Here is a 20,424-nt window from a genome sequence, read left to right as displayed (position 1 = left end):
TAATGCCAGGCTAAGGAGTTGAAATTCATAACATACACAATGCAGAACCAGGGAAGTCTTCTGAGGTGTGAAATGACATGTTTAAAACATTATCTTAGACAGTCATGGGGCCTTGAAATGACTTCAGTGTCTTTCAGCCCAACAAACCTAAAGTCAACCTACAATGCTCAGCTCAAATGTCACCCCTCTCTGCATAATATTCCCTGACTGATCTGGCTCGTGGACTTCCTGAGCTCACTACTAAGGTCCTTCTCACACTGTTTCATGCTTATCCTTCCATGCATTCTTTTTTTCTGTCTAGACCCTGGTAGAGTTTCTCCATATTTGTGTGCCCAAGATTGTCCAGAGTGTGTGACACTCAGTAGGCATGGGATAAGTGTGTGTTGATTGAATGGCTCTGCTGTAAGGACTCAAGCTGGAGTGGCACTTGTGGGAATGGATAGGAGGTGAGAGATGTCAAAGGGATGGTGAAGAAAAACCTCTTAAAACTTAGGAAAAAAGCACAGGAGAAAGTAAAAACGTTCTAAAGATTATTTTCCAGCTACGATTTATTGAAGTCTAGGAGAAGTTGAGGCAAGGAAGATGGTTTCTCATTTAGATACTTTGGCTTTGAGCTGACAGTGGGACATCCAGGTAGGAATTTTTGAGAGGGGGTTAGAAATGCCAGATTCAGCAAACAGAAGCACAGGCTAACCATATACTTAAATCTTTTTATCTTTCAGAAAGGATTTCTACGTAATCCTGAAAGAATTTATGGCAGGAGAAAAAAGGTGATTATTATATAACTTTCTATAAATTCTCATCACATAACTAATTTTACGTATAGCATGCTATTTTATGGTCTCAGTTGGGTAATTATAATTAAGCCTCCTCTTCTACCTCCACCCCCTTTTTGGGGGGAAGCTTGTGCCTTCAGATTTGCTACTATGAACAATATGTTGTATATAAGGCAAGGTCTTCTTTGAATGGTAATCCATTTGAGATGGAGATGATGAGGCATGAAAATAGACCTCATGGATGTGCTTTAGTTATAGATGCAGACGTTGTGTGGGTGTCAAAGTTGTAAAAGCAAACATGATTATGGAATACATAAAAAACATTTCATAATAAGGTGATAAGATCTTCTTCAACTCAAACCCAGATTTTTTTCATCGATGTTATTATTTTCTAACTTTAGTGAAATCTGATGGAGCAAAAGTTTATTTACAGTCATTTAGATGACCCAGTCTAGTAGATAGTCTTATCTTGGAACATATATGCAACCATATATCATTTCATAAGATAGGCAAAAAAACATCTTTCTTTTCTGATCCTTTACATCCCCTTACACCTCCCAATAAAACAAACACATAAACATGCAGAATTCTTTTTCAGGGGGAAATCGTTTGTCCTTCATGAGGAGGATGCTGTTGGAGAGGAAGCTCTTGGGAGATTGATGCATCATATAGAAGGGGATGACCTGGAAAATTCTTTACTTTGTTCCAGCAGAGGGGCTGTGCAGACCTCTTTCTATCTGAGAAAGTGATTTCCCCCTCTATGGAAAAAGGCTATGGAGGCAACAAACAAATATGTAAAGCACAGTGTACATTGAGGACAAGGTGATAGTTTTTCCAAGGTTGGGTATGAAGGAGAACTTGAGCAAGAGGGGAGGAAAGAAATGCGATTCTTATACACTTTAGGTAGAAATGGCCATCCAAGACATTCACAGACGTCTAAAATAGGTCACCTATAGCTGGCCAATGGAACTTCATCTTCCGCTGGGAATTTGAGGTCCAGGCCTTTACATTATCTGATGTTGTTGGCTGGTTTGAACTCTCATTCCTTGGGACATTTCATCCACTGGATTTCCTAAAGGGAAACTATTATTTGACCTATTTATTATGTTAAAGACCAGCAGCTGTACCCATTCCCCAGGTGTCAAGAGTTGGTCTAGATTACCCAAGTGAGCTGGCAACTTCCTATCAACAGGATCTACCCTTATCCATGGGTGCGACACCTTTTAGCAACAAGCTGCTGTTGTCTCTATATTTGTGTCTCCCCATGAGCAAGAACAGAAGCTCCCCAAATTGGCAGATCCCAGGATCCATTATTACTCTGTGAGTCTTATGTGACTCTCAGAACCTCTCCTGTTGATGGAGCCCCTTGATTTCTGGGATCTTCAGTGTCACTCTTGGTACCACGTCACAGCTTCCTGGCTCCTGACAAGGGCCACTAAAAGTTTTGGTGACAGCTGCTGTGTTGTAAAATAATCTGATATACTCCTCCAGAGCAATCATTTATTGTACGCTAATATTTTTGCTTCAGAGATAGCAAGTAGTCTCTTCCTAAGCAAAATAATGCTGAGTTATTCACTCATTGAATATGCAGTCATGTATCAATTAGTGATGGGGATGCATTCTTAGAAATGCGTTGTTAGGCAATTTTGTTATTGTGCAAATACCATTGAGTGTACTCACACAAACCTAGATAGTATAGCCTACTACACACCTAGGCTATATGGTACTAATCTCATGAGACCAACATCATATATGCAGTCTGTCATTGACCAAAACGTTGTTATGCAGTGCATGACTATATAATTATTGAGCACATACTAAATGCCCAGAGGCCATTAAAGAAGATTGAAACAATATCCCAGACCTCAAGAATTGCTTCAACTTCATTGTCTAACATGGAAGAAGAACTAATGGGGAGGGGCGGGAGATTCTAGGCCACACAGAGAAGTGGGCAGTGACATGGCCACCTCTCAGGTCATTGTCCAGTGGATCACTCTGTCCTTGGCTGGAGATAAAAGCTGAGGTTGCCTGATCCCAGAGGGGAAGGAGGCCAAGTCATTCTATTGAATATGAGAAAGCAATGTAAGTCCAGTGGGTGGTAATCAGTTACCTCTGAAAAGTCAGCCACCTGGCATCTTGGGATTTGGATGGCAGGGAGAGAAGGGTGAGCTTCTGGAAGAAGAGCCGCAGTACTGGGGACTTGGATGCATTTTATCTTCCTGACTATGCCCTAGAAGAGCTGCCAAAGGTGATGGAGCTCTTCTGTGGGGCATTTGCAAGGATTCCAGGACTCTGGGCTCTGTGGTCTCTGAGCGCTGTTGGTGATGAGGCCTCAGCCTGATACTCTCCTTGCAGCTTCTCTAGGTGGATGACACTTTTTAGTATAGAGAAAGATGCCTGAAGTCCACTGCAAGTAAGAGAACCAGAGGAGTTTCTCCAATTCCATCCGCGAAAACCAGGGCCAGACTCCCTTCATGGCTTCACAATGGCCCACCTTGGTTCTGAAAGCCAGGGATTATAATTACATTGGGCCAAACAGTGGTGCTTTGGCACTTAATTCTCCTAGTAGATATGAAGGTCCGTAAAAACAGGTATGAAGTAAAGGGTAGAATGTGGCTTGAATCCCTCAAAAGATGTATCTTTAAATAAGTGGTGGGTGCAAACATCACATTCAATAATGTCACTCAATCATTCTCTCTTTTCAGCAGACAATACTGAAGTCTCCCAACAATGCCTTAGTAGACCCCTATGTAAGTACTCCCACCTGTAACCCCAGAGTAATCCAGGCCTTCTCCCTCGGTACATTATCTGTGTCATTGCTGCTTTTCCCTGAAGCATGCTCACACACTCAGTGGGAGCATGTTGCTGTGTGTAATGAGCAGAGACTAGTAGATGCATCACCTATACCAGGTAGATGGTTCTGGGGTTGGGTATCTCAGTGTGAAAGCATCCTTTCCATTTGTTCAGTGGAAAACTTCCAATTTCCTCATTTCCCCTTGAAAGTGAGTACGGGAGGCAGAGCTCTAGACCACTGGGGTCTCTAGAGATGGGGCTTGAAGTGGTAGTGGGCGGGGCTGGCCTGCAGATTAGAGATAAGGAGCAAATTTGAGAGTATAACAGCATTTTAAAGAAGGCAAGGGAAGGAAAATCCCAAACATCCACTCTAAGGTGCAGGCAGAGCTAAGATGGTTTTAAGCATCACCCAGAAGGAACAAGCCAGGCCAAGCTGGTGAATTCAAGGTGTGGACCCTGTTGTGAGTCCTGTAGAGAAAGGTATGCAGGGCAAGTGGGTCCTTTATGGAGCCCCTGTAGCCATCCGGAGGGAGCCATCAGGGTGCTGAGCTGGTTAGAACTGAAACCATCACCACTTATCAAAACTGAACATTTTTACTCAAACTGGTGCCATGTGTCTGCCTACTTTAAGGTCTGCCAAAATTATAGATGGCTCCACTCTCTAAGGTAAATCATACTTTGATTCCTTTCATTGCAACAAGATGGAGATTTTGAGCAGAGCCACCTTTGCACAACTCCAGGGGGCAGGAATCACATGGGATACTATGCAGTAGTACTGATACATGACATCCCACAGAGGAGGGATAGTCAAATAATTTTACATACACTTTACCTCCAAAGCAATGCCCAACAAGATTTAGATCTTATCCACACTGATTTTGACCCTTGCATAACTGAGGAAGTCTTCAGTCATCTAAGCAGTGCTGGAGTTGAGTGTTTATGTGGCTTTTTTGGGATGGATGTAGACACAGAGGGTCAGGTCTCATAGTCCATGGCCAAGAGTCCATGGGGAGGAGACATCAACCATTCCAGCAAGAGTATCCTCAACCCTGTTAATAATCTTTCCTAGGACAGATATTCCAGGCCAATTCAACATTGATTTATAATATGCCTATGCCTTAATAATCAGACTTTGCTCAGGCTAAATAACTGAGGCCACACACTGGAATCACATGAAGACCCTGGAATAGTACCATTGCCCAGATTCCACCCTAGAGGAAATTCTGCCTTAATCAGTCTGAGCTATGACTTGGACATTAGAATTGTTTAAAAGTCCTCAAGATGATTCTAATACACAAAATTACCCAGTCTATGAATTAATGAAGAATACCAATGCCTGTGCCCCACCCAGACCAAACAATTCAGATCTCTGGCATTGGGAACAGGATGTTAGTATTTTATATATTCTGCCCAGATGATTCTAATGTACAACTGGCTTGGGAAACAAAGAGCTATAGAAATAAATCTGTTGAAAAGAATATGGATGTGAGATTCTTAAACATTGGTTATGTTTGTTATTTCCTTGTTCTTCTGAGGAGAGGGTCATCACTTTCTGGAGAACGATGATGGTAATTGGTGAGTGTCTACACCGATGAGAAGAAAAATGGCCCCATACCTCCATGCCAGAGCAGTCTCAGTCCCCAGTTGGGGATGTCCTTGAGGAACCCCCAGATCAATGAATCAGAGCACTTGGCAGAGGTGTTCCTTGGGGCCGGCACTTCCTTGTATAAGGCCATTTTTAAAAACAAGAAATAACCAGAATCCCGATTCACCCAACATAAGCATTTTCACCCAAAGCCCAGAACAAGACTCAAAATAATTGTTAATTAGTGACATTTCGTCTTTTATTACTTTCCACTGTAAGAAATTTATTCCATCGTATTAATTCCCAGTATATCAAGCTTGTGCAAGTCAATTTAGTCATTGTGGTGTAGCCAAGTGGATTTAAAACTTTATTTGAGGACATTGTTTTATCTGCAAGGAATAAAATTATTCAGATTCCTATAAAATCATCCTTTGTTGCTAGTCTTTCTGTGTTAGAATCTCTGATCTTATGGATAAAACTTTTCTGGTCTGACACACAGATCCCTCCTCCTGAACTTCCCTGCAGACCATGATTTCTCGTTCCGAAACCTCCACTCCATGCTGTTCCTTCGTAGCTCAGGGAGAAGCATATAAGTGACCACGCAGGTTCACACAAAGGCAGTGAATTCTAGATTCCCATAGTGCTGGCCTTTTGGGGTCTCACATGGGATTGGACATTGTTCTATCTTCTAGCTGGGAAACTCAGATATATGTGAGATGTGCCGGGATGGAGGATGGCTGTTCTGCTGTGATACTTGCTCGAGATCTTTTCATGAGGACTGTCACATCCCGCCTGTGGAAACTCAGAGGTTCGTGCGATGCAGCCCCCGTCCGTCCTATTAGCAATGCTTCTTCTTGCCATGCACACTGCCTTTGCGGTGTTCCTACTTGTGTCTGTATGAGGAAAGAGCAGGGCCGTAGATACGAGTCCAGCAGTGTGATCCAGAGACCTGTTTAACGATGCTGGCACAGGGGCTCCTGTTCTTTGCTCTCCTTGGGGATGCTGAGGCCGGTTATTGGATCCTTTGCCTACATGCTGCTGCTGTGCTTTCCTAGAAATTTTCTAGCATGGACTCCTGTTCACAGGGATCGAAATGCCAGTGGTTTCTATTCTGTGCTTATTCTGAAAAGGCAGGAAACCTGGCCAGGTTCCCTCATCTTGCCACATTCTCAACAGGCTGATGGAAGCCCCAGGCCCCCAGGGGTTAAGGCCCAGTTTCCAAAATTCAGGCCTGGCAGGCAGCTCAGACGGGGAAAGGAGAGCCCACCACTCACCCTGACACCCCCCTCCACCCACGGACTCCCTGCTAATCCCTCAGTGGGAAGAGGGTCATAGGCTCAGACCCCATGTGAGGGGCTTGGGGATGCTGGGAGGTGTCCCCTTCATCTTCCAGCTGTATCCATAAACCATTCCCAAAAGGAGGACAGGGACAGCTGTAGGAACAGTGGCTGTTTTCAGGGGCCTTGCTCTTGCTCACTTATGCTCAACCTCTCAGGAACCCGTGGAGTTGCACCTTCTGCAGGATGAAGGAGTCTTCAGGAAGCCAGCAGTGTCACGGGGAGCCTGAGGTCCTGGAGAGGCAGATGGGGCCTGAGGAGCAGTTGGTGAGTCAGATTCAAACTCCAAGCCTTTTCCTTTCCACACACAGGAACGTTCAAACAGGCAAAGGGTGGGGGGAAGGGAGCCTGCTCTTTGGAGCCATGCCACAACCATGCCGAAACCACACCAGAACTTGTTCACAGAAAAAAATAAGCCATTACATGTCTGTTTCCAAGAGCCATAAATAGTCAAGGAAACTTCCGGAAGACTAGTGTAGTCATGCCTCTTTGCCTGGGCATGTGTATGGGCTCCTTCTCCCCGAGCTGCTTTTCATTCACAGCCTCCTTCTTTTGCAGAAATGTGAGTTCCTCCTCCTGACGGTCTATTGCCATTCAGAGAGCTCCTTTTTTGCGAAGATTCCATATTATTATTATGTAAGTAACAACAGAAACCATGATTACAGGCTGCCATGATGATACCTGACCTTGAAATGAGCTCCTGTGGGATTTGTGATCTGAATCCTATGGGAATGAGGGCACGAGCTGTCGCTATCTTTATCTCAATGTAATTCTGCTAGATTTTATGGGAATCCATAGAAGGCAGACATTGAATCATTCCAATAATTCTCCCACTGATTTTTCTTTTCTTTTTTTTTTTTTTTTTTATACCAGATGAAAGAGGTTTCTGAAAAACTAAAGAATCCCATGTGGTTGGACAAAATTAAGAAGAGACTAAATGAACAGGTCTACCCCCAGGTGGAAGGGTTTGTGCAGGACATGCGCCTCATCTTTCAGAACCACAGGGCATCTTACAAGGTAGGTGGCTCTGCCTGCTTCCATTTCATTTTCTTTCCATTGTGTCGCTCTGCCCTCATTTTCAGGTGCTGGGAAATTTTTCAGTTTCCTTCATCCCGTGACAACCTTGCACAAACAAGGGTTCTGGAAGTGAGTGACTTTTTCATTCAGGACTTAAGCTCCCTTTGGCAGAGTAACGGAGTCAGAAGGTGTCCCTGCAAACAGAACCCCGAGCCCCTGACAGCTCGTTCCCCTCTGCAGAGGAGACAGGGGCCCACAGAGAACAGTCAAGTCTTGCTCTAAACTTGAGGAGAAGAGAATGATATCTAAAAGTTCTGGTGTGCTTCTTATCTCTCCCCAAATATACTCACCCCAACTTCTCAGAAATCCCAGACTCCAGATTCCTTTGCATGTGAATGGACCCTATAGTTAACAGGGATCAGCAGAGGGGAATAGAAGTGACACAGGAGAGGAAGACCACCCATAGTACTTAGATACTTCTGTACTATTTGAATGGTTACAAAGAACATAGATTACTTTTCTAACCCTCACTAAAATACCCAACCGCTAAATTAGAGTCCCCAGGTGTGATAATGATTTCCCATTTCGTTCCAATAGTAAGAAATAATCATGCTCTTAGGAAAGAGAAGTTACTCTTAGCTGCATAACCTGGTTAATGTAACTTAGGGTGTTTAAGACAAGAGTCTTGATCATTCTCAATTGCATAGTATCTAACACTGATAATGAGTTTCATTATTTTTTTTTCAGTACAATGACTTTGGCCTAATGGGACTGAGACTGGAGGCGGAATTTGAGAAGAATTTCAAGGAAGTGTTTGCTATTCAGGAAGCAAATGAGAACAGTTCACTGGTGTAGTGGATGCTGGTGGTGCCCCTTTGGGCAGGCTTCTCAACCTCCAGCTGCTGTGAGAGTTCGCTGCTGATGCCACCCCTCCCCAGAATATTGCCTTTGGCCAAATGGACCCACCCTCACCTGCAAGTTACTCCTCCCTGGATTGGAGCCGGGCCCCAGCCCCAAGGTGGAGCTAGTCTCCAGCTGTCACCACATCCTTGCTTAGCTTTTCCCGCCATAACATCTTGCTTCCCCCACTTCTCCTAAGAGAACTCTCACAATAAATCGCTTACTTAAGAGACTTTACCTCAGCCTCTGCTTCTAGAGAACCCAACATAAGATAACGGACCTAACAAGCAGGCCCTAAGGATGGGGCTCTGCAGTTGGATCACTGTCTAGCAGATGGTGACAGGTGGAATACTGATGTCCTGGGATGCTGTAACAGTACAGTTGCCAAACTTTCACCTGTAGGAAACTGGATGAGATAAAGCGGAAGAGGTATAGCAGCCGATGCAGTTGTCTGGCATTTACAAAGGGAGAAATGGTAACTGTAAGAACTGTGGATTTGGGTGCCTGTTGCTAAGTGCCACTAATGTGTTGAAAAGAGTAAATGGCAGGCTTAAATCTATTAATCACCTCCTAAAGCAAAGAGACCTTCATACCTACAACTAGAAGGCAGACGGTAATGAAGGCCTGGCACAGGCCCTAATTTTAGGCATGGCATAATTTCAGAGATGTCTGCATTCAAGGCTCAGGATGGTCACTTGTGTGAAAGTCAGGGCCCCAATAAAGAAGGAGTGAAGGTCTGAAACTCAGAATGGGGCTTTCTATGCAGATGCACATGAGAACTCTGAATTCCAGATCCCCCTGAACCCACTGGGCCTGCAGAAGAGACTCCTACCCCTTGTTTGAAGACAGACACCTACCTTCCCAACCATCTTGCCTGAATGAAGACTATGTGGAGTCCTCTCAGCATGACCCAGCTGGGCAAGTTCTGGGTTGTCCTGTTGCCAAAGAGAGGGTTTCTACTCCAATGGAGCTCCAGTATTGGCCAACATGGCTCTTTGAGGCTTTGTGTAAGCCACAGTACACACTAGATGAAGTGGAAATAGAGATACCAGATGTGCCAGGGCAGATTATGGAAAAGGGGGATCCAAAGGCCTAGGGAAGTTGGCATAGGTCTGCTTTCCACAACTGGAAAACCCACCCATAAGGTGAACATGTTCCTCAGCAGGCCTCAGAGATGCTAACAAGGTGATAAGGACTGTATTGGTGAGGGGGCACCAGCATCCTTGAGATGCTCAGTGGGGGCTGTCCTCTGTAAGTTGGAATAATATAGGAATGTTTTACAGAACTGGATTCCCTAGTCACAATGGGAATGATAGGATTCCAGAGTAACAGGAGTCAGGTGGCAGCATTTACTTGTCAGAGCAAGATAAAATAATTTCTATGATAGGCAGCAAGGTTAGAATGACAGCCAGGGTGGACTGGCCCATAGATGTTTATGGAGATAGGTAATAGGACACAGTGTTCTTACAGGAAAGACAGATGGGCAGCTAACAAGGACATTGCTTCACATACATAATCAAAAGAGATTAAAAATAGATGGGCAGATGGCTAAGATCAGCTACCCCAATAAAAAGTGAAGAGCCTAGTTTTGAGACCTGAGCCATTTTTTTAGACTCAGAATCTGCTGATGGAAATGAGAGCGTAGAAACAACTCTGCCAATGTACATGTAGTGATTTCCGCAGTTCTTCACCTAAAGCACCTATAGGCATTCGTTCAGGTAAATGTATGTTAGAGAAAGGAAAATACACAGGTCTTTGAAAGGTTGTTGAATGCAGCATCTGAATGATGCTCTTCTGGGGACTCAAAGTACCATCAAGGTTCCTGTTAGAGTAGAGTGTATGGCGGTCAGGTAACGTCCACCTCACAAGGGGTCCAATCAACCCACAGAGCCACCCAGCAGTCATTTCCCCAGTTTCTGAATATAATCAGGACACACATAGCAGTTGGCTGAACTGGTTCCTTAACCTATGAAATAACGACTGTCTTAGGAAAAGCCCAGTGGAAGGCCCTAAAACTGAAGTTTCCCATGATGAAAATAGTAAGTTGAAAGCAATATCATATTCCTGGGCTGGGAAATGACAGAAATTAGTACCACCTGCAAAGACTTAAAAGATGCAGTGGTTGTTACCCTATCACCTCTCCATCGGATTCAGCAGTCTGGTCTCTGCAAAAGCTAGGTGGTTCATGGCGGCAAGATGACTATTAGAAACTTACCCAAATAGTAGCCCCAACTGTAGTCAGTGTGCTGGATGTGGTATCTTAATTAGAGCAGATTAGCATGGACTATGGTACATGTCATGCAACTGTTAACATGGAAAATGTAGTTTAAAAATATCCAGTAAGGGGGCTGACCCCGTGGTGTAGTGGTTAAGTCTGGCACACTCTGCTTCAGTGGTTCAGATCCTGGGCACACACCTACACCACCTGTCAGCCATGCTGTGGCGGTGACCCACATATAAAGTAGAGGAAGATTGGCGTGCATGTTAGCTCAGAGTTAATCTTCCTCAAGCTAAAAAAGAGGAAGGTTGGCAATAAATGGTAGGTTAGGGCTAATCTTCCTCAGCAAAATAATATGTATATATCCAGTAAGATGTAGGATGAGAAGCATTTCACATGCACATGGACCAGACAACAGTACACATGTACTGTCTTGCCCCAGGGCTATGTGAATTCTCCTGCTTTCTGTTGCAATATAGCCTGAAGGGACCTAGCATGTCTGGACGTTTTGCAATACATTACCTTGCTCCACTATATATATATATATATATACATACATATTAAATTCTTTTATTGAGGTCATATTGGTTTATAACATTGTGTAAATTTCAGATGTACATTATTATGTAGCAGTTTCTCTATAGACTGCATCATGCTCACCACTGATAGTCTAGTTTTTATCCTTTACCACATATGTGCCCCTTTACCCCTTTAACTCTCTCCCTACCCCCTTCCACTCTGATGGCCACTAATCTGATCTCTTTATCCATGTGTTTGTTTATTTGCCACATATGAGTGAAATCATGTGGTGTTTGTCTTTCTCTGGCTTATTTTGCTTAGGATAATACCCTCAAGGTCCATCCATGTGGCAAATGGGACGATTTTCTCTTTTTTATGGCTGAGTAGTATTCCGTTGTATATATATACACCACAGGACCTTTATTCATCCGTTGTTGGGCACTTGGGTTGCTTCCATGTCCTGACTATTGTGAATAGTGCTGCATTGAACATAGAGATACATAAATCTCTTTAAATTGTTGATTTCATGTTCTTTGGATAAATACCCATTAGTGCAATAGGGAGATCATATGATATTTCTGTTTTTAATTTTTTGAGAAATCTTCATGCTGTTTTCCATAGTGGTTGCACCAGTTTGCATTCCTACCAGCAGTGTATGAGCATTCCCTTTGCTCCACATCCTCTCAAACATTTGTTGTTTTTGTCTTGTCAATTATAGCCATTCTGAAGGGTGATAGGTGATATCTCATTGTAGTTTTGATTTGCGTTTCCCTAATGATTAATAATGTTGAACATCTTTTCATGTGCCTGTTGGCCATCCATATATCTTCTTTGGAAAAATGTCTGTTCATATCTTCTGCCCACTTATTGATCAAGTGTTTTGTTGTTGAGTTGTATGAGTTCTTTATATATTTTGGAAGTTAAGCCCTTGTCAGATACATGATTTGCAAATATTTTTCTCCAAGTTGGTGGGTTGTCTTTTCATTTTGTTCATGTTTTCCTTTGCCTTGCAGAAACTTTTTAGTCAAATGTAGTCTCATTTGTTTATGTTTTCTTTTGTTTCCCTTGCCTGAGTAGACATGGTATTTGAAAAGATGCTACTAAGACTGATGTCAAAGAGTGTACAGCCTATATTTTCTTCTAGGAGTTTTATGGTTTCAGGTCTTACATTCAAGTCTTTAATCCATTTTGAGTTAATTTTTGTGTGTGGTGTAAGATAATGGTCTACTTTCCTTTGTTTGCATATGGCTGTCCAGTTTTCCCAACACCATTTATTGAAGAGACTTTCCTTTTTCCATTGTATGTTGTTGGCTCCTTTGTCAAAGATTAGCTGTCCATAGATGTGAAGTTTTATTTCTGGGCTTTTGGTTCTGTTCCATTGATCTGTGTGTTTGTTTTTGTGCCAGTACCATGCTGTTTTGATTACTATAGCTTTGTAGTATATTTTGAAGTCAGAGATGGTAATAATTCTAGCTTTATTCTTTTTTCTCAGAATTGCTTTGGCTATTTGGCATCTTTTGATGGTTCATATAAATTTTAGATTCTTTGTTCTGTTTCTGTGAAGAATGTCATTGGGATTCTGATTGGGGTTGCATTGAATCTGTAGATTGCTTTAGGTAATATGGACATTTTAAGTATGTTTATTCTTCCAAGCCATGGGCATGGAATATCTTTCCATTTCTTAATGTCCTCTTTGATTTCATTCAATAATGTCTTATAGTTTTCAGTATACAGGTCTTTCGCCTCCTTGGTTAAATTTATTCCTAGATATTTTAATCTTTTTGTTGTGATTGTAAATGAGATTGTATTCTTGACTTCTCTTTCTGCTGGTTCATTATTACTGAATAGAAGTGCAACTGATTTTTGTATGTTGATTTTTCACCCTGCAACTTTGCTGTAGTTGTGGGTTATTTCTAACAGTTTTTTGGTGTAGTCTTTAGGGTTTTCTATATATAGAATCACGTCTTCTGTGAACATTGAGAGTTTTACTTCTTCCTTTACTATTTGGATCCCTTTTTTTTCTTTTTCTTGCCTAATTGCTCTGGCCAAAACTTCCAGTACTATGTCGAATAAGAGTGGTGGGAGTGGGCACGTTTGTCTTGTTCATGTTCTCAGAGGGATGGCTTTCAGTCTTTCACTAAGTCTGATGTTGACTGTGGGTTTGTCATATATGGCCTTTATTATGTTGAGGTACTTTCCTTCTGTACTCATTTTATTGAGAGTTTTTACCATAAGTGGATGTTGGATCTTGTCAAATGCTTTCTCTGCATCTATTGAGATAATCATGTGATTCTTATTCCTCATTTTGTTAATGTGGTGCATCACATTGATTGATTTGCAGATGTTGAACCATCCCAGCATCCTTGGAATAAATCCCACTTGGTCATGGTGTATGATCCTTTTAATGTATTATTGTATTCGATTTGCTAATATCTTGTTGAGGATTTTTTCATCTATGTTCATCAGTGATATTGCCCTGTAACTTTCCTTTTTTGTGTTGTCCTTTTCTGTTTTTCATATCAGAGTAATGTTGGCCACATAGAATAAGTTAGGAGCATCCCATCTTCTTTGATATTTTAGAATAGTTTGAGAAGGATAGGTGTTAAATCTTCTTTGAGTGTTTGGTAGAATTCACCAGAGAAGCCATCTAGTCTTGGACTGTTGTTTTGGGAGTTTTTTGATTACTGTTTTGATCTTGTTACCTGTGATTGGTCTATTTAAGTTCTCTATTTCTTCTTGATTCAGTTTTGGAAGGCTGTATGAGTCTAAGAATTTATCCAATTCTTCCAGGTTGTCCAATTTGTTGGCATATAGGTTTTCATAGTATTCTCTTATAATCCTTTGTATTTCTGTGGTATTGTTGTAATTTCTTCTCTTTCATTTTTAATTTTATTTATTTGAGACTTCTCTCTTTTTGTCTTAGTGATTCTGGCTAAGGTTTGTAGAGTTTGTTTATCTTCTCCAAGAACCAACTCTTCGTTTCATTGATCCATTCATTGTTTTTTTTAGTCTCTATTTCATTTATTTCTGCTCTGATTTTTATTGTTTCCCTCCTTCTACTAACTTTGGACTTTGTTCTTTTTCTAGTTCTTTTAGGTGTAGTTTAAGAATACTTATTTGAGACTTTTCTTGTTTGTTGAGGTAGGCCTGTATTGCTATGAATTTCCCTCTTAGCATGACTTTTCCTGCATCCCGTATGAGTTGGTATGTTGTGTTTTCTTCAATTGTCTCCAGGTATTTTTTTATTTCTCCTTTGATTTCTTCATTGGTCCAATAGTTGTTCAGTAGCATGTTGTTTAGTCTCCACATATTTGTGGCTGTCTCAGGCTTTTTCTTGCAGTTTATTTCTAGTTTCATAGCATCATGGTCAGAAAAGATGCTTGCTATGATTTCAATCCTCTTCAATTTATTGAGGCTTGCTTTGTTTCCCAACATATGGCCTACCTTTGAGAATGTTCTAAGTGCACTTGAGAAGAATGTATATTCTGCTGGTTTTGGATGGAATGTTCCACTTATATCTATTAAGTCCATCTGGTCTAGCATTTCATAAGCCCACTGTTTCCTTGTTGGCTTTCCATCTGGATGATCTATCCATTGATGTAAGTGCGGTGTTGAGGTCTCCTACTATTATTGTGTTGCTGTTAATTTCTCCCTTTATGTCTGTTAATAGTTGATTTACATACTTTGGTGTTCCTGAGTTAGATGCATATATGTTCATAAGTGTTATGTTGTCTTGGTGGAATGTCCCTTTTATCATTTTATACTGTCCTTCTTTGTCTTTTTTATCCTGAACTCTGCTTTATCTGACGTAAGTATGGCAACACCCACTTTCTTTTGCTTGCCATTTGCTTGGAGTTTTGTCTTCCATCCCTTCACTCTGAGCCTATGTTTGTCTTTAAAGCTGGACATGTGTTTCCTGGAGGCAGCATATTGTTGCATGTTGTTTTTTAAGCCATCCTGCCGCTCTGTGTCTTTTGATTGTAGAATTCAATCCATTTACATTTAGAGTGATTATTGATATATAAGGGCTTAATACTGCCATTTTATGTCTTGTTTTTCAGTTGTTCTATATTTCCATTGTTTCTTTCCCCTGGTATTTCCGACTGCCATTTCAACTTGGTGGTTTTCTCAGTTTTCTCTTCATTTATGATTTGTGACTCTGCTCTGATTTTTTGTATTGTGTTTACCTTGAGGTTTCTATAAAAGATCTCATAGATGAGCTAGTCCATTTTCTGACAGCCTCTTCTCTCCATTAGCCTAAGCAAGTTTCATCCCTCTCCCTTCTCCTTCAGAGTTATTGTTGTAACAAATTATTCTTTTTTGTGTTTTGATTTTGTGGACTAAATTGAAGTGTTTATGGTAATTTTTAATGTTTTCTTTCCCTTTATCTTTTATGTTATAATTAAGTGTTTGCTAACCTATTCTTATAGAGAGCTGCAATTTTCTGACTTTGTCTGTTTATCTCCTTGCTCAAGGTTTTGTAAACCTTTGCTTTTTTGTTTCAGGTAGGAGAGCTCCTTTCATCATTTCTTCTAAGGCAGGTCTAGTGGCAATGAACTTCCTCAGCTTTTGCTTATCTGGGAGAGTTTTTATTTCTCCATTATATTTGAAGGATAATTTCACTGGATAGAGTATTCTTGGCTGATGGTTTTTGTCTTTTAGTATTTTTAATATATCATTCCATTCTCCCCTAGCCTGTTAGGTTTCTACTGAGAAATATGCTGAACACCTGATAGTGGTTCCTTTGTAGGTTATTTTCTTCTTCCTTTCTGCCTTTAATATTTTTTCTTTGTCATTGAGTTTTGACGATTTTAATATTGTTATGTCTTGGAGAAGGTCCTTTTTGCATTGATGTAATTAGGAGTTCTATTGGCTTCATGTACTTGTATGTCCAGTTCTTTCCCCATGTTTGGGAAGTTCTCAGCTATTAGTTCTTTGAAGAAGCTCTCTGGTCGTTTCCCCTCTCCTCTCCCTCTGGGATACCTATAACCCTTAGGCTACTTTTCCTAATTGAGTCTAATATTTCTCAAATAATTTCTTCATTTAAAAAAAAATCTTAGTTCTCTCTCCTCCTGCACCGGAAGCATATCTAGGTTTCTATCTTCAAGGTCACCAATTCTCTCTTCCATAAGATCTACTCTATTTTTTATGCTTTCTACGTTATTTCTTATCTCATTCATTCTGTTCTTCATACCAAGAATTTCTGTTTGGCTTTATTTTTTAGAGCTTCAACCTCTGGTGAAGTATTCCTTCTGTTCAGTAACTTTATTCCTGGGCTCCTTAAACTCATTCCTTGTGAGTCATTGAGTTTCTTTCTGATAGCTCTTTTGAATTCTCTGTCAGATTGTAGTCTTCTGTGACTTCAGGTTTGGTTTCTGGAGAGAGTCATTTTCCTTCTGTTCTTCAGTGTTACTGTAGGTCTTCATGCTGTTTGATGAGTTGATCCTCTGCTGGTACATTTGTGGTAGTAATCACCTTTACTTATTTGGGTACAGCTTTGGTTACTTTGGTTCTGGTCACCTGGGTCTTGTATTCTTCCATCTGCTCTCTGTGGTCTCTGATGCTGCTGTCCAGTTCACCACCTGTACTGCTGTTTCTGGGTTGTCTTGGGGTGCTTGTTGCAGTTGTCACTGTCATTGGTGGGAGTCTGGGGACCTGGGGACTTGCATATAGACCCCACTGCTGGTGAAGCTGGTGTTGGGATTGCCGCCACTGGGGGCTGCGTCATTGGTTCTGCTGTGGTTCTTGTTGCTTCTGGTCACAAATTTCACCTGCCACCAAGGCGGGGTGCAAGGGCTGTGTTTTCTTTTCCCACCCTATCTGCTCATAGCTATGCCAGTCGGCCACTCTGCGTTTGTGTGGCCTGGGTTGCAGCTACATGGCAGGCTCAGCAAGATGAGCCTCTGCCATTTGGTGGGCAGCATTCATGCCAGTGAGGCCACCACAGCAATGTGGGTGCTCCCATAGGCTGGGCTTCCACTGCTCCACAAGCATTCACATGTAGGCCAGGCTGCCCCCGCTTCCACTCACAGTCTTGCTAGCTGCAGTGTGAGGATCCACAACCTAGATCACTGCCACTGGGGAGGGAGATGGTGCCATTTCCACTGCTCCCTGGGGGTCCAGTCCACCTGCTTTCAGGTGTATAGCTGCATGGATCTCTCAGGCATCCTCTTGTGCTGTGTAGGGAATCCTCTGTTGTTAGTGGATGTCTCTTTAGTTGTAACTTAGAGGGGAGAGACAAAGGGGACACTTCACTCCACCATGATGCTGATGTCACTCTGCTTCCACTATACTGATGACTGTATTGATAGGGGTTCTCCAGAGAAACAGATCTAATAGTTCCAGAAGCAGAACCATATATGTCTATGGGGAGGACTTATTATGTGGAATTACCTTATGTGATTATGGAGGCTGAGAAGTCCCACAATATACCATCTGCAAGCCAGAGACCCAGTAAACTGAGGTGTAATTCCAGCCCAAGTCTGGAGGCCCAAGAACCAAAGGAGCCGATGGTATAAATCCCAGTGCAAGAGCAGTAGGAAACCCATGTCCCAGGTCAACAGGGCAGGCGTGAAAAGAACAAATTTCCTTTTCTCCACTCTTTGACCTACTCAGGCTCTTGACAGACTGGGTGATGCCCACCCACATTGGGGAGGACAATCTACTTTACTGATGCAAATGCTAATCTCATCCAGAAACATCCTCAAAGATATGCCCAGAAATAATGTTTAATCTGGGCCTCCCCCCCATGACCCAGTGAATTTGACACATGAAATTGACCATCACAGTGACTTGCTCTCATGGGCAAGAAGTGTTGAGTATTCTGAAAGCTGGACTAAGTCACATGCATTCCAGATGATGAGAAAGAAACCCTACAAAGACTCAGAGACATGCCATATAGGTTTTTAGGGGTTCAGGGTCTGCAGCAAATCAAGATATTCCCTCCAAAGCTCCAAGCTATTGTTCCTTGCATCTCCTACTCCTAAGAAGCACAATGCTTGAGAGTCCTCTCCAGGTAAGGTGAATATGCATGGTTGACAACTTGATGAAAATGATTCTAGGCTTTGTAATGTGCATAGAGAGGGAGGGCACAGGGGAATGATTATACCATTTTAATAATAAAATGGATTCTAATCATTGTTTTCCACTTAATAGTATATAATGGCCATTGTTAAATGTCAGTAAATACAGTTCTATATCATCCCTATATAGCTTTTATTTTTCATCAGGTCTCCATTGCACTTGGCTCCTATTGATTACTTTGGTGTTGTGAACAATGCTAATTTGTTCTGAGAGACAGCAGAGCCTAGAGGACAGAGAACAGGCCCTGCAGTTAGTCTGTGAGGGGGAAACCCAGCTCCCCATGTACTGGCTGTGTGTCCTTGGGGAAGTTACCTACCCTCCCTCATGCAGTGGTTTCATCTATAAAATGGAGATACTAGAAGTACCTAGTTCACTGGATCATTGTTAGGATTAATGAGTTAATATTTGTTATGCACTTAGAAAGTGCCTGAACCTGAAAGCAATAAGGAAATAAGCTAAGAAAACTTACACACAAACGTCCTCGTATCAATTAGGGCTCTTTGCCAGCAAGACCAACTTTATCTAGATTAGCCGAAAAGAGACTTCACGGATGAGATGCACAGTGACTCACAGAAAGGATAAAAGGGTGGCCACTGAGACCGCAAACAGCCCCAGAACCAGAGAGGGAACCAGAGCAACTCCAGGAATTCACATCAGGAACAACTGAGTCATCTCATTAAGGAGCTGCCACAGAATGAATGTTATGCAATGGGTTTTTTTAACTCCTTAACAAACATCACTCCAGAGTCCAACTCCCCAAAGAGAGTCCGGCTGGCCTGGCTTGTTCAAGGGCCAGCGTCTTGATCAGCAGTCTCTCTACTCCTGCACACAAAGGGGAGAAGTCATCCAGCCAAAGAGATCCGAGGTCTGTTAGGAAAGGGAGGAGGAGGCTGGATGCCCAAGGAAACATGCTGATGTATGGAACCCACCCGGGGGTCTTCCAGAGGTGGGACCTGCTATCTAACAGGAGGAATGGGGCCAAGAGTCCAAGCCCAGCCATAGGGACCTCGGAGCCTGGGGGTTCCTTCATGGAGCAGGTTGACTGTGTTCCCACTGCTCTGTGCTGTGGAGATAAAGGCTGAGTTGGTCATCATTCTAGAAGGGAGGGCATCCACCCCATCCCACTGGACAGCCAAGGGCAAGGAAGGTCACTAAGCCTATCACCCTTGTCAGCCCTGTTTACCAGGACTCAGATGTGGGCTGTTTCTTGCGATGCTGGGCTGCTGGGCTGTGGTCTTAGCTAAGAGAGTGTGCCTGTGTCTGGGAGCAGCAGGAGGGCCTGGTGCCCCTGATGTCCTGGGGCTCTTGGTAACAACCCCTCAGCCTGAATCTCCCAGTGCGGCTCCTCTGGACGTCAGCACACGCCCTGCTCTGCTGTGCTGGAGAGAAGCGCCTTCTGCCTGGGAGGAGGGGACTGGACCTCCCCACGCTCTCCGTGTAAACTGGGTGGGGAGATGACTCTGAAATGCTTCATAAGGCCCCAGATCAGAGTCCAGGAACCGAAACTGTCTGGTTTTATGTCCTATTAGGCCGAGCTCTCACACACACACAGTTGGGTGGACTTTCTTCTCCAGTTACATGTATAAGGAAGTTAGAGCAGGAAGGAGGCAGAGGGAAAGCTGTGGCCCTAATCCTTTGGAAAGAGACAGATGTATAGACAAGTCCTTGAAGCAAAAACAGGTTCAATGCTGACTGCTCACTACTCTCCTTTAACAAAAAATATTTATGTATTTTTAGGCTACTTGGCAACAACTCATATGTCTCATCTGTATAGAATGTTGTAAGTATTAACTCCAACTGAAATTCTAGAATAATCTGTGTCTTTTCGCCAGGCGTATTATTTGCTTTTATTTTGTTTCTTGAAATAAGCCCACTCTAAATAGGTGTGTATTTGTGCTCCCATGAGCACAGAAGTACAAACTGCGCATAGTTCCGGCTTGTGCATCTCCTGATGAAGGTGTGCTTTCTGTTTGATCCACTGCACAGTAGCTTCTTTCTTCCTTGAGCAGGGGGTCAGGGGGCTCCGGAACCACTGGGGTCTCCAGAAGCAGGGCTGGGTATGGGAGTGACAGGGCTGGTCTGCTGCTTAGGGGTGAGGACAAAGAGCTCTGCTTTAGATGCGCAGGAGTGAGCCCCTAACCAACCGGCCTCTCACAGAAACTCTGGACCATTCTCAAGAACAACTGTCTGGGGCTT

At 42.6% G+C, this 20,424-nt stretch overlaps 1 protein-coding gene across 12 annotated transcripts in view; it reads left to right on the top strand.

Moving 5' to 3' along the window:
- Positions 1 to 8,645, top strand: part of LOC124228780 (nuclear body protein SP140-like) — a 70,266-nt gene extending 61,621 nt beyond the window's left edge. For 11 of the 12 annotated variants that reach the window (XM_046643612.1, XM_046643623.1, XM_046643622.1 and 8 more), the window contains 7 exons: positions 723 to 770; positions 3,482 to 3,526; positions 5,847 to 5,962; positions 6,650 to 6,758; positions 7,050 to 7,127; positions 7,365 to 7,508; positions 8,256 to 8,645. In XM_046643612.1, the coding sequence (XP_046499568.1) occupies positions 723 to 770; positions 3,482 to 3,526; positions 5,847 to 5,962; positions 6,650 to 6,758; positions 7,050 to 7,127; positions 7,365 to 7,508; positions 8,256 to 8,363 (648 nt within the window). In that variant the 3' untranslated portion in view covers positions 8,364 to 8,645. The remainder of the gene's footprint in view (positions 1 to 722; positions 771 to 3,481; positions 3,527 to 5,846; positions 5,963 to 6,649; positions 6,759 to 7,049; positions 7,128 to 7,364; positions 7,509 to 8,255) is intronic. The other variant, XM_046643614.1, reaches the window with a different exon arrangement.
- Positions 8,646 to 20,424: the final 11,779 nt, after the last annotated feature.

Source organism: Equus quagga, chromosome 17 (genome assembly GCF_021613505.1).
Source record: "Equus quagga isolate Etosha38 chromosome 17, UCLA_HA_Equagga_1.0, whole genome shotgun sequence".
Taxonomy (NCBI): domain Eukaryota; kingdom Metazoa; phylum Chordata; class Mammalia; order Perissodactyla; family Equidae; genus Equus; species Equus quagga.
The sequence above is the reverse complement of the archived record's forward strand: the minus strand, read 5'-3'. Positions and strand labels throughout refer to the sequence as shown.